This window comes from Polypterus senegalus, chromosome 15 (genome assembly GCF_016835505.1).
Source record: "Polypterus senegalus isolate Bchr_013 chromosome 15, ASM1683550v1, whole genome shotgun sequence".
In the NCBI taxonomy this organism is placed as follows: domain Eukaryota; kingdom Metazoa; phylum Chordata; class Cladistia; order Polypteriformes; family Polypteridae; genus Polypterus; species Polypterus senegalus.
Window position 1 is genome coordinate 90854140 of NC_053168.1, and position 13921 is coordinate 90868060.

The 13921-nt window shown below is 35.6% G+C and overlaps 1 protein-coding gene across 1 annotated transcript in view; it reads left to right on the forward strand.

Annotated features, from left to right (window-relative positions):
- Window positions 1–13921, forward strand: part of LOC120515507 (MDM2 binding protein) — a 135108-nt gene that overhangs the window by 47172 nt on the left and 74015 nt on the right. The window contains exons 10-11 of the mRNA XM_039736568.1: window positions 1920–1995; window positions 3598–3715. Coding sequence (XP_039592502.1) covers window positions 1920–1995; window positions 3598–3715 — 194 coding nt within the window. The remainder of the gene's footprint in view (window positions 1–1919; window positions 1996–3597; window positions 3716–13921) is intronic.

A 13921-nucleotide genomic window follows, 5' to 3' on the forward strand; every position in this document is an offset into this window, starting at 1 on the left:
GGGCACAAGGCAGGAAACAAACCCCGGGCAGGGCACCAGCCCACCACAGGATTTTAACATCCCTAATTTAAAAACAAAAAGATTTTGTATATATGCATAAATTGCATAATTAATAATATTAAATAATCCCTCAGTATTTTACTTTTCTAGACAAAAAATCATCCAGAGGTAAGTTTGAGTTTACCAAAGCACATAGATTCTCAACTGGTGTCCTGTGACGCAGTGCTAGTGCTACTGCTTCACAGTAAGGAGATCATGCATTCGTGTCTTCTCTGTGTGAAATTTGCAAAGAGCTTTGAGTAGTGAGAAAAGCACTGTATAAGTTGATATGTTTATGGTGGGGATGTAGCTTCAATTAAGTGGCATATGAAAAAGCAGCGGACAGAAATATTTGCTTATTTTGCCTTTTTCTAAACCGGACTATTCCAGGACATTGGATATTGCATGGTCTTTAAATGCTGATAATTAAAAAGCTGTCTTAACTGGAGTGTGCTCACTTGAGGTATTTTTTTCAACCTGGCTTGTTAGGTAAGGAATACCTATACAGGTACAGTAAATTAAGCCACAGTGCAATGTCTGCATTCTACCTCAAATGACAGAAGCACTTTTATCTCTGACATGTCAAATCTGCCATCAATTGATTAAGAAAACAAACCAGCTCGTATGACAAAATAAAATATGTCACATATTCTGTTCTTTTTGAAATGATCATTAAACAATAAATAAAACTGCAACTAATGAGATGCCATAAAACTCCAATTTCCCTAGGGTAAATTTGCTTTCAGCCTACAAATAGGAATTAAATATAAATGTTATCTGATATGATTAAAACTGCAACTACAGTAAGCTGCCTAAAGCACTTTTTCATTATTCTGCTAAACTTCAGGTTTAGGTTTAAGCTTCTAAGTTGAACTGAAATGAATCAGAGGAAATAAAATTAAGTCAGCTCAAAACAAAATTGATATTAGCATTTCCAGTGCATTGCCTTTAATTACTGATATTTCCTGAAAGTTAACGACTCACAAGTTCACAAGTTTACCTTTTCTATATGTAGTCTAGATGTAAGATGCGTAGCCTGCTCTGTAAAAGATGTTTGCATTTGCTCCCTGAGTGAGATGAAAGTTATCTAGCTTCAGAATGATGACAGCAATGTTTGCTTATTCTGCCTTTTTCTAAAAACTGATTATTTCAGAACAGCAATAGGGATGAGCTACTATGAGGGAAGTCCAAAATGCACTTTTGCAAATTGACTAAAGAATGCTTTAAGGTTACAGTTATTTTTATTACATGATTAAAATTTTTTAGCAGTCATGTATGTTGTTGCACTCTTGTTGGTTTATTTTAGTAATTTTGGGAAAAAGCACATTAAAATTGTTAATTGTTTACCAATTTATTTACCTTGAAGTTTTTAGTTTTCTCCTCCATTTCAGTTATTGCATTGGTTATGTATTATTTTCTTAAAACAAAATGAGACTCTTGAAATGTGTTCATTGGCTAAATTAGTTGTATAATGTATACGTTTTGAACAACTTCATTTTCATGCTGTTTTTTTAATTAAAGCTTTTTTTTTTATTAATCCCTGATTCCATAGTTAACAACTATCCCCCATCCAAATATGTGAAAAGTTAGAAATCATGATAAAATGTTAAAATTTTAAATCCCTTATCGTGATAAAATGTAGAACTAAAAAGTTGGTATAAACTTCCAAATATTTTTATTCACTAAATTCTGATCCTACCACTATTCTTCAGATTTTTGGTTTTCAGTCCTTTAAATTGGCCATTTAAATTCCAGTTAATTTATTTTGCTGTCATTAAATTTATTGTATTTGTACTGGAAATACTTATTTATTTTCATGATCTAATTTTTTGTCATTTTGAAGGTTAGTGCTATACAAGTTCCTTAATATGTTCATACAGTACAGTATCGTCAAAGGTAAAACCTAGCCACCAGTCTAATCTGCTCTTGGATCAACTGTGTACACTTCAAGGAAAGGTTGTAAATGTTTTGTATATTTAAGTATTGGTTTATTAAAAATATGTATAAAATTAAAATGTCTATGGACTCTCGGTGGAAGTATAATAGCCTTGATTTAAACAACAGAAAATATGTGCATGCAGTTTCTTTCATTATGTTAGTCAATTTTATTACAACAAACGGCAGGCGTAGAGGGAAATTTGAAACAAAGTTTATTATTTTTAGTGCGCTTAACATGAAAAGATAGTTACTAAAAATTATTGTGCATATATAATACGTAGTTTTCTGTCATTAATGTTTAATGGATAAATAATTTGAGTTTTGAAGATAAGGTTAAGGTCAAAGTTACCTTATTGTCATTGTCAACATTGTATACGGACATAGTGAGATGAGACAATGTACCTCCATGAGCCCCGGTGGAACATATATTAACATACTCCAAGGTAGGGCAGTAGCAATACCTTAAGTACACAATACAACCATATAAGGTTATATATAAGGATTTAAACCTTCCAGAATATATTATTGTACTATAAGTAAGATATTGCACAGAGGCAATCTGCCGCATTGAATTGCATTGAGTGAGTGATAAGTATAAGGTTATCAAAGCACATAACGGTGTATAATAAATATGTGTAGCTAACTCATAAAATAAAAGGTATTCTAAAAGCTTAGTTAAGAGTTTGTCCCAGCCAACAAAAATGTCTAAGTGATAAGAGGCCATTATTTATTGGGAAAGTACCATAAGGGGAATGGGTGAAATTGAGTTATTCAAGATCTAAAATTAAAAGCTTTGAAATAACAGAGCATTTTAGTTAAGGTTATGTGGTGCTTTCCATATGGTTTTGTTTTAAAAATAAAAACAAAATAGCTTTTTTTGTTTAGAATATTCATATTTAAGAGATGAACAGATCGGAGGGAAAATATATATATATATATATATATATATATATATATATATATATATATATATATATAACTTTTATTTCTCTATATTTTCTATTTCTATTTTTCACATGTATAACTATTAAACTTAGTAAAAGTTTAAACAAACGTTAGCTTTCACTAGGATTATAGTAAAATTAAACTTGTTTGATTTTACTGGTGATTCAGATTTATCAGGCTTAAAACTTTTTGAATACCACTCCTTTGTATTCATTAGGCATAAACTACCATGAAGAGTAAAGGCTGACAATGACAGAAAATCGTGTAATTTGGAATATTAGTGAAACTAATATTATACAGTGAGTTATTATATATAGTAAAGAATAAAATTATTATATGCAAGGTTTTGAATCTATATGAAAACTTTTGTTTGATTTACACCCAAAAATGCTTCACAAAAGACTTAAAATCGATTTCAATTTTTGTAAAGATATCTAGATCATTTCAGGGAATAAAAATTGGTAGATTGTCATAAGCTGAGCTCAACATAATGCCGTCAACAAAAATAGAATCCCACAAAAACATTTTAGAGCCCCTTTCTTTTCCTTCAGTTTTCTCTTCTATAATGCCTAATTTATCTTTTAATAAACTTTTTTCTAAGAAAGTAATTGGAACTCAATTTTAAATGTATATGTCTTATGCTGATATTGCTGTTTCCTTTTCTGTCCATTTTAGGTTGGAGCTGTCTTCAGTTTGTCTTGTACTGTAAGTACCATAGCTATTCCATCAGCCAGCCAGCTAAGCTCAAGAAAATGGAAGGAATTTATTATAAAGAAACCTAAATCGTTGTCTGGTAAGTAGAGTACTAAATGTGTATTGCTTAGTTTGGTAATCTTACTTTGTAGGACTACTGTAATTACATGTTTGACAGCATGTTTCCTTTTCACCTAGTCTGACAGTGAAGAACTACTATCATTGTATGATAGTAGCTGTTCTCTAATCATTTTTTTCTGCATCACAATATTGAAGAGAAACTTCCAGGGTGGCATTTAGACTATCTTCAAATTAACAATGCAGATTTGTATTTATTTTGAGATCAAATATTTTGCCAGATTTTTTGCTTAAAAAGAATGTATAAGCACTGGTGTGAAATGACCTCTTATAAGTTTATTATATACTCACCAGCCACTTTTTTAGGTATACCTGTTTGACAGCTTGTTAACACAAATATCTAATCAGCCAATCACTTGGCAGCAACTTAATGCATTTTGTCATGTAGCCTTTGTCAAGACGGCCTGCTGAAGTTCAAACTGACCATCAGAATGGGGAAGAAAGGTGATTTAATTAACTTTAAATGTGGCATTGCCGCTGGTGCCAGACATGCTGGTCTGAGTATTTCAGAAACTGCTGATCTACTGGGATTTTCACACACAACCATCTTAAAGGTTTACAGAGAGTGATCCAAAATAGGGAAAATATCCAGTGAGCAGCAGTTCTCTGGGTGAAAATACCTTGTTGATGCCAGAGGTCAGAGGAGTATGGTCAGACTAATTTGATCTGATAGAAAGGCAACAATGAATCAAATAATCAGTAGTTATAACCAAGGTATGAAGAAGAGCATCTCTGAACAAACAACACATTAAACCTTGAAGCACATGGGCTACAGCAGCAGGAGACCACACCGGGTATGACTCCTGTTACCTAAGAACAGGCAACAGAGACTACAATTTGCACAGGCACACTTGGATTGGACAATAGACGATTGGAAAAATATTGCTTAGTTTTATGAGTCTTGATTTCTGCTTCAATATTTGGATAGTAAGATCAGAATTTGGCATCAGCAACTTGAAAGCATAGATCTGTCCTGCCTTGTATCATTGGTTCAGGCTAGTTGTGGTGGTAGCGTAATGGTGTGGGGGATATTTTGTTGGCACTTTGTACTAATTGAGCACCTTTTAAATGCCACGGCCTACCTGAGTATTGTTGCTGACAATGTCCATCCCTTTATAACTGCAGTTATAACTGCAGATAGCTACATCAAGCAAGATAATGAGCCATGTCACAAAGCTCAGATCATCTCGAACTGGTTTCTTCAACTTGATGGTGAGTTCACTGTACTCAAATGGCCTCCGCTGTCACCAGATCTCATTCCAATAGAGCACCTTTGGGATGTGGTAGAATGGGAGATTCGCATCTGCAGTATCTGTGTGATGTTATCATTTCAATATGGACCATAATCCCTGAGGAATGTTTCCAGCACCTTGTTGAATCTACACCATGAAGAATTATGGCACTTCTGAAGGCAAAAAGGATTCGAACTTGGTACTAGCAAAGTGTACCTAATAAAGTGGCCAGTGAGTGTATAAACTCGTTAGTCACTGCTTATTAAATATGTTAATTTTTTTTATTGAGAACATGTTACTAAACAGTGATCTCAAAAACAATAAACCTATGCTAATATTGATTAGGACAAAAAATCACATTCTAAAGAGATTTTTTTTCATCCATCAAACTACTTTGTAAATTCAGTTAATTCTTTAAGGGCTGAATATTTTCTCCAAAAAACTCAGTTTTCTGAAAAGCACACAAAGCAGTGGTTTCACACATAAGTCAACAATAAATGTCTGTTGCTATGTGCGCGGCTGCTGTTGGAGCATGTTCGTCATGTTTGGCGGCAGTGGCTGCGTTGGGGGCACCTCAATAGTCAGCAGGAATGCACGGTGGGTCAGCTGCCTGGCTGTCTTCGCACAGCGGGTGGGTGGCGGTGGCAGTGGCAGTGTGACGCAGTATGGCTTGTACCTCTTGTCATCATAAGTGGTGGTCCTTCCAGGCAAGCGCTGCTGTAGGTGCATCACCTACACTAAAGTGTTCACCATCACAATCGGCTAGGGACTGATCAGATGATGCTGGTACCTTTCGTTTTTGATATCCACCTCCAGATCATTTACATCAAACTAGGAGTCCAACAAGTTGGAGTCCTTTTCAATGAAATTATGTAAAACATCCATGGAGTATTTTGCTTTGCACATTCGTTCTGGTCTTTCGACAGATGTTAGTGCCATTTTAGAGGTTGTTTGCTCTTCGCTACTCATGCACACGTAGGGAATCGAGGATAAATCATCAATGCTGTGTAACTTTCCTTCTAGCAAAGAAAGTCAACCTAAAAACGTAAGGTTGAGTTTTGTTGCAGTTAACGGCTGATTACCGTCCTCTACTCCTGAATTTTGAAAAAAGTCGACATCAGCCCTGAAAGAGTTAATCCTTTTTAGGATTATGGGTTGCCATAGGTTATACTGTCGGAATCAGGTGCAAGGCAAAAAAAAACACCCTTGGACAAGATGTAGGACACACTCTGGCACTTTTTCATATCAGGACTGTGTTATTCAGTTGTGAAAAGAGATGAAAAGGAAACTTAACATTTAGTTTGCTCACATATATATCCATGTGACATAAGAAAATACACAGATTTTTATAAAGGTATTGATCACAGTACCTTTTTTTAACAAAATTAAAATGAGTCTGCTTTAGGTTATAGGTATGAACAATATTCAAATGTTAGAAGGTCAAGAGCTGCACAAAAAGGCAAAGCTGAATTTCTGAATGTAGTAGATGTCTTCTGTCTGAAAGGATATATTCTGTTTTCCTCACAGATTTCTAACACATTTAGCTTTTGATCTTAGATTTTGTTAAGGTATTTAACTTACAAACTCCCTGCTCTGTGAATGGCTAATATTTATGTTTTTTGTTTATTTTTAAATAATTATTAATGGTTTATTTAGTTTTTATATATTTAAGCGGCCGATAAACATTTGACAACAATTAATTCAATTTTTCAATAACACATCTAGTATGTTCAAAATAACTCGTTTTCATTTTTGGATGAGCACCTACTTGCAAATAAACTCACTCTTTGAGTTCTGTCTGTTAAAAAGAAAATCCATATAATTTACCAAATTAAAATCTAAGTGCCACTGCAAAAAGGTAGGTATTGAATAGGTTTTTTAAATATATTTTTTATTAATTTTATTGCAATCCATACAAAGCAATCAAGTTTTTACAAAAAGAAAAATTGAGTTAAGAACAGATCGATCCCCACCCCTGAGAGAGAGAGCAAGCCAAACAGCGTAAAATTTAAGGCTTGTAAACATACCTAAATTAATAAATTCTCTGTGCTTTATGAACTTATTTTAAAATATTACTGATTAGATCCTGCCATGTTTTGAAAAAGTCTGTACGGATCCTCTAACTGAGTATTTGATTTTTCCAATTTCAAATAATATAACACATCGGTTTCCCACTGACTTAAAAGAGGAGAGTTTGGGTTCTTCCAGTTTATCAGAATAAGTCTGCGTGCCAAAAGTGTAGTGAATGCAATCACAATTTGTTTGTCTTTCTCCACTTTAAGCCCCTCTGGAAGAACCCCAAACACAGCTGTTAATGGGTTAGGAGGGATTGTGAGTCCAAGGCTGTCTGAAGGTAATTAAAAATTTTTGTCCAGAATAATGTTAATTTGGTGCAGGCCCAGAACATGTGACCCAGTGAGGCTGGGACTTGGTTGCAACGTTCGCAGGTTGGATCATGCCCTGGAAACATTTTGAGAGTTTTAGTCGAGACAGATGTGCTCGATATACAGTATAATTTTAAGTTGTATAATTGTATGCTTTGTGCATATGGAGCTCAAGTGAATTCTCTGCATTGCTACTTTCCACTCCTTTTCTGATATATTAATTGAGAGATCTTTTCCCAGTGTCCTCTTGGATCTTTGAAAGGAGGGATTGTAAAATGATTTTATATATTGTAAAGATGGAGTCTAAATCCTTGAGATTAAGCAATATTTTTCCAGCATGGATGAGGGTGCAAGATGAGGAAAATCTGGAAGGTTCTGTTTAACAAAGTTCCTGATTTGAAGATAGTGAAAGAAATGTGTAGCTGGAATGTTAAATTTGGAATGTAATTGTTCATAGGATGCAAAGACGTTGTCTATATAAAGATCTCTAAGCAAGTTAATTCCAAATTTTTCCAGATATTAAAAACTGCATATGTTTGTGAAGGTTGAAAGAGGTGGTTCTCTTGCAGAGGTGCCACAGATAGAAGCTTCTCCGTCTTAAAATGCTTTCTACATTGGTTCCAGATTCTAAGTGAGTGGAGCACAATTGGGTTATTTGTATATGCCGATAACGTGTGTATATTGGAGCACAGAGCAAGGAATACAAAGAAGTACTGCAGGATTTTACTTCTATTGCGGTCCAAGCCTGTGTATGTTCTTCTATTTGTGTCCAGGTTCTTATCGCCTGTATATTTGCTGCCCAGTAATAAAACTGGAAGTTAGGTAGAGCCATGCCGCCTTCTGCCTTTTGTCTTTGTAGGGTCGCTCTTTTGATGCGTGGATGTTTTGAATTCCAAATAAATGAGGTTATTGTTGAATCTAATTGCTTAAAGAATGATTTATTAATGTATATTGGATGTTTTGAAATAAAAAGGAGCTTAGGAAGAATATTCATCTTAACAGTGTGAATTCTTCCAGCTAATGTGAGATAAAGGGTTGACCATCTATGCAAGTCTTGTTTAATTTTTTCCATGCAGAGCGAAATTTTGTTGATAAAGAGCTTTATGTTTACTTGTGATGTTTACCCTAGGTATTTAAACTGTTCTGCAATGATAAAAGGTAGGGTATCTAATCTAATATTATATGCTTGAGAATTCACTGGAAAGAGTACACTTTTATTCAGATTAATTCTGAGACCAGAGATCTTTTGAAATTCTGTGAGTGCTGCTAAGACTGCAGGCACAGAATTTTCTGGGTCCGATATATACAGTACCATGTCATCTGCATATAATGAGATTTTCTGTTCCAGTCCTTCTCTGCTAATCCCCTTTATCTGATCGGTATTTCGACAATGTATTGCCAGTGGTTCAATGGCAATGCAAACAGCAGCGTGACAAGGGCATCCTTGTCTAGTGCCACGTTCTAGTTTAAAGTAGTCTGAGCAAATGTTGATGCAAACTGAAGCTTCTGGGTTAGTATACAGTAATTTAATCCATGCACAAATGTTCGGGCCAAACCCAAACTTCTCCAATGTAGTAAAAAGGTATTTCCATTCAATCATGTCGAATGCTTTTTCTGCATCCAATGATAATAATATTTCTGGGGTGTTTGATTTAGTTGGTGAGTATATTACATTAAACAGGCGTCGAAGATTTGAAGATAAGTGTCGGCCCCTAATAAATCCAGTTTGGTCTTGTGATATTACCGAGGGAGCACTTTCTCCATCCTTCTAGCTAGGACTTTGGAGAGTATTTTAACGTCGTTATTCAGAAGTGAAATTGGTCTGTATGATGCACATTGTAATAAGTCCTTATTTTGTTTTGGAAAAACAGTGATTAGTGCTTGGCGAAAGGTTTGAGGAAGAGATTGGTTATCTCTGGCTTCTGTAAATGTTGCTAATAGGAGGGGAGCTAGCTGAGCGGAGAATTTCTTGTAAATTTCTGCAGGGTAGCCATCAGGGCCTGCTGCTTTCCCGCCTTGGAGTGACTTTATAGCATCTAGTAATTCTGATAATGCCAGAGGTTTATCAAGTTCCTCCACACTAAAAGCGTCAATTTGTGGTATCTGTAATGTATCCAGAAATGCATTAGATTGTGTATTGTCTTCTTTAAACTCAGTAGTATATAGGGATTTATAGTAGTCTCTGAAAGTGTGCATTATATTTTTGTGTTCGATGATTTTATCTCCGTTCGTGTTAGTGATTACCGAGATTGCGTTGCACTTCTTGCTTGTGAATTTGTTGAGCTAAATGCTTATTAGCTTTCTCCATGTTGATAGTAATGATGTCTGGATTTGTAGATTAGTTGTTCAGAAAATCCATGTAACTTACCAAATTAAAATATAAGTGCCACTGCAAAAAGGTAGGTATTGAATAGCTTTAAGAAACAGTACTAACCTAGCTTGAGTCTCTAAGTGGTAATACTAATAAAAGAAAGTTACAGTCACATTCTGTGTCCCATAATTTCCTTCACATTTGGTGCACAATGTATATTTGTATTTAATGTGTGTTTGTGTGTTTTTGTATATGTGCCCAAACATATTGCTAAGGCAATACAGGAAATTTTTCAGATCTAAAAGCTGGCCAAGTCAGTCTCCTGATTTAAATCCAATTCAGCATGCCATCCATATACCGAAGACAAAAGTTAAGGGGGCAACCCTCTGAAACAAGCAAGAGCTGGAGAAGGCTGCATTAGAGGCTTGGCAAGAGCATCGCAAGGGAAAATTATCAGCACATGGTGATGTCTGTGAATCGCAGACTTCAAGCAGTCATTATATGCAAGGGATATACAAGAAAATGCTAAATATGACTGCTTTAATATACTGACCAGGTTTTAATTTGAACCTTGTTTTTTCTTCGCCACACAGTATGAAGTCTACCCAAGTACAGTATTTGAGATGGGGGGTGAATGTGAAGCCCTGTTTGCAATAAAAACAACAATGCTCATTATCTTGTCAGAATTCTGTCACTTCTTATTTTCTACTACTCTTAAGAGGCTGAGTTGCTGGGGCAACAGTCTTAGCAGTGAAGCCCATATGTCCCTTTCTCCAGCCACGCTTGCCAACTCATACTGTGGGGTCATAAGACATTCCCAGGCTATCTGGGAGATATAATCCTCCCAGCAAGCCCTGGGTTTTCCCTGTGTTCTCCTCCCAGCTGGTCATGCCCATAAAAACCTCCACAGGAAGACAAACAGGAGGCATCCATATCAGATGCCCAAACCACTTTAGTTGGCTTGTCTTGGTGCAGAGGGTCAGCAAGCCTCTCCCAGATGTCTCTGTTTCTCACCCTATCTCTGTCTCTAAGACAGAGAGAGAGACCAGCGACCCAGTGGAGAAACCTCATTTTGGCCACTTGTACCCATAACCTCAGTCTTTCGATCATTACCTAAATCTCATAACCATAGGTTAAAGGATATGTTTGCTATTTATCAATTCAAAGCTATTTCTTCATAATCATGGTATATATTAATTTTCCACATGAAATAGCGTTCCAAGGTGAAAGTTTATGGTTTGTTTTGGGGTTTTTTTTGTCAATTAAATTCTCACCCTTCAATTTAAAATGGAGCTGAAGGGGCATGAGAAAAGGAAAGCCTTAAAAACTTATGCAAAGATAAAAATAAAGTGGAAGTGGTGATTTTTATAATATATTCTTGGTACTATTTTCTTGAGGTAAGGGCACATTTCCTGATTTGCTTGTCTGTTTACAGCAGCTGTCATGGGTTAAGTTTTGACTTTTTCGAGTGGTGCAACCCCAGTTCACCAGTTGTTGATTACCTTGCTTTTTACATTCCTTTTGTCTTTCCATTTCTGTTTAATCAACGATAATGTTCTGGCATAGCTTGTAACAAGTAATGGTCTGTAGGTGTCCAGAGTGTCTGAAATAGCTTTAGAGCTGTCACTATGCTATGAAATCTAATTTGAGTGTGCATCTGCTGTTAAACAGTTGCAGCTTTATTTATTTCAAAATGTGTGCCAGGGCTGGTGGCACATACATGCTTAAATCATATTTTTTCTTATTTTTTATATGCAGTGTTGATGCACATAGCCACATTCAGACCCAATCGCCTGGTTGCCTTGGCCCTTCAGGCTATAGCCCCTGTGCAATCTCAGATGTGTGTCAGAATCAAGCAAATAAAATTGACTGTTTATTGTCACATTTTCCTATATTGTCAGGGCTTTCTTGACCGTGTTGCCTTCCACCATTGTACTCTTCGCCAGTGACTTGCATCTTCCAGTCTGTGCTATCTTCCCTTTTTTCCATTTGGAAACTGGTACTTGCTATGTACTAATGACTCCAAGATGTGGCAGTAATCAGGCCTGGGGGTGGCTACGGAAATTGAACTCAGGTGTGATACACCACAGTTAGGTTATTTTTTTAACAAGGGGGCAATTACGTTTTCACACAGGGCCATGTAGGTTTGGATTTTTTTTTTCTCTCTAAATAATAAAAACCATCATTAAAAACTGCATTTTGTGTTTACTTGTGTTATATTTGACTAATGGTTAAATGTATTTGATGATCAGAAACATTTTGTGTGACAAACATGCAAAAGAATAAGAAATCAGGAAGGGGGCAAATAGTTTTTCACACCACTGTATAAAAAGTAGTGCTACTGGTTAAATGCTGTTAACATGTGCGATTAACACATTAACTCTGCTCTGATCTGCCTGTCAGTCTCCCGCTCCCTTTCTTTTTCACTAACTTGTGAAAAAGACCCTGAGATACCTAGGGATGAGGTGTAAATAAATAGGTCTGCATAAGCAATTTTTCTGAATTTAACAGTAAATCAATAATGTCTTGTTTTTCATCTTAATATCATTTTAAAGATAGCATTATTTTCAGAACCAATGAAAGTGCTAGACTAATTTGCATTGTGATGTGCCTCAAAATACCATATATACTCACGTATAAGTCGGGTCTTGAAACCTGAAAAATCAATCATAAAATCAGACCCCAGCTCCTCCAATCTCGCATCAGTTTCTCAGACGCATCAAATTTTGTTGCAGCAACGCAGTTATCAATTTCTTTTGCTACTTCAACGATGTTTAATTTAAAACCAGCTTCATATTTTTTTCTGATCGAACACTCCATTGTAGATAAGGGATGCTATTACGATAAAAGTGTATGAGGGTGTGAGATACAAAAAACACAAATCAGTTCAAACGTTGCTTCGGAATAGTTCGGGTATTACCGTGTGGTCATGTAGGCACAATAGAGAGAGAGGGAGAGGTTAGGAGCATGCACTGATACAGCGCATTGCCGCACCCACATATAAAAATAGGCAGTGTGCTCCATGGTTACTCTCTCAGGTGGGCATTAGCATATCATAATTGCTTGTACCAATAGCGTGAGTTTTCCACGTTCGACTTGTCCACTGACATTATAAAATACCCGAAATTATACTATAAAAGCAAGTCGCGACTTATCTGCGGGAGAACTTATCCACGAGTATATTTTTTTCGATTAATATGCAGTTAATTTCAATTAAAAAATGTTTATTTGTGTGGTTGTCAGTACATTTTTTATTCTAACAGTTGCCCTAATAAAAACCATTGCAATACTATTCCTTTTGATTTTATATATGATTTTACCTAACTGAAATAATGAACTATAGAACCTGCAAGATGGAGTGGCTGTTTAGTATTTATTTTCATATTAATAGTAATTATTTGCTTTGAGCTTTTATATGTGTTTGTTTTAATGTGCTTTAAAGAATCTCATTTGTGGATATATCTTTTTTTTAACTGCATAAATCCGGGTAAAAAGTGTTCTTCTGCAATTACATTTGACTCTTAAATATTATGTATTTTTATATATTTAAAATATTTATTTTTTTTTTCCTGTTTTTACAATTCAATTGGCAGAGTGGTGGCTCTGAGGCTAGGAATTTGCTTTGGCAATCAGAAGGTTGCAGGTTAGAATCCCGTAAACGACAACAGTAACTCCACTTCGTTGGGCCCTTGAGCAAGGCCCTTCACCTGCAAATGCTCCATCCTGGGTATGATGTTAATCTGCATCCAGCCCTGCATTTAGGTCCTCCAACCTGCAGGGAAAAACCTGGGGGTTGGTGGCAGAATTGGCACTCCAGCCACCATAAAATAAACCTCACACTGGTTCCATTCCATCTGAACTCGGGTCCTAATCTGGGATCTTGAGTTGGTTTGTTAATATTCAAATCCTGGAGAAACTTAAATAAGCCAAACTGCAAACAATAGTTAAGCAACTATATTACTGTTTTTAATAGAAACATAGATGTCTGTTCTCCTTTAAATTGTGTTTAGTAAGTCCTGTTAAAGTGAACAAGGGGTCAGGGGATACTGCAGTGTTTTATTACTCTTGTACAACCCCAGTTCCAAAAAAGTTGGGATGCTGTGTAAAATGTAAATAAAAACAAAGTGCAATGATTTGGAAATCTCTCAAAACTGTATTTTATTCACAGTAGAACATAGAAAACATATCAAACATTTAAACTGAGAAAATGTACTATTTTAAGAAAAGAATAAGGGATATTT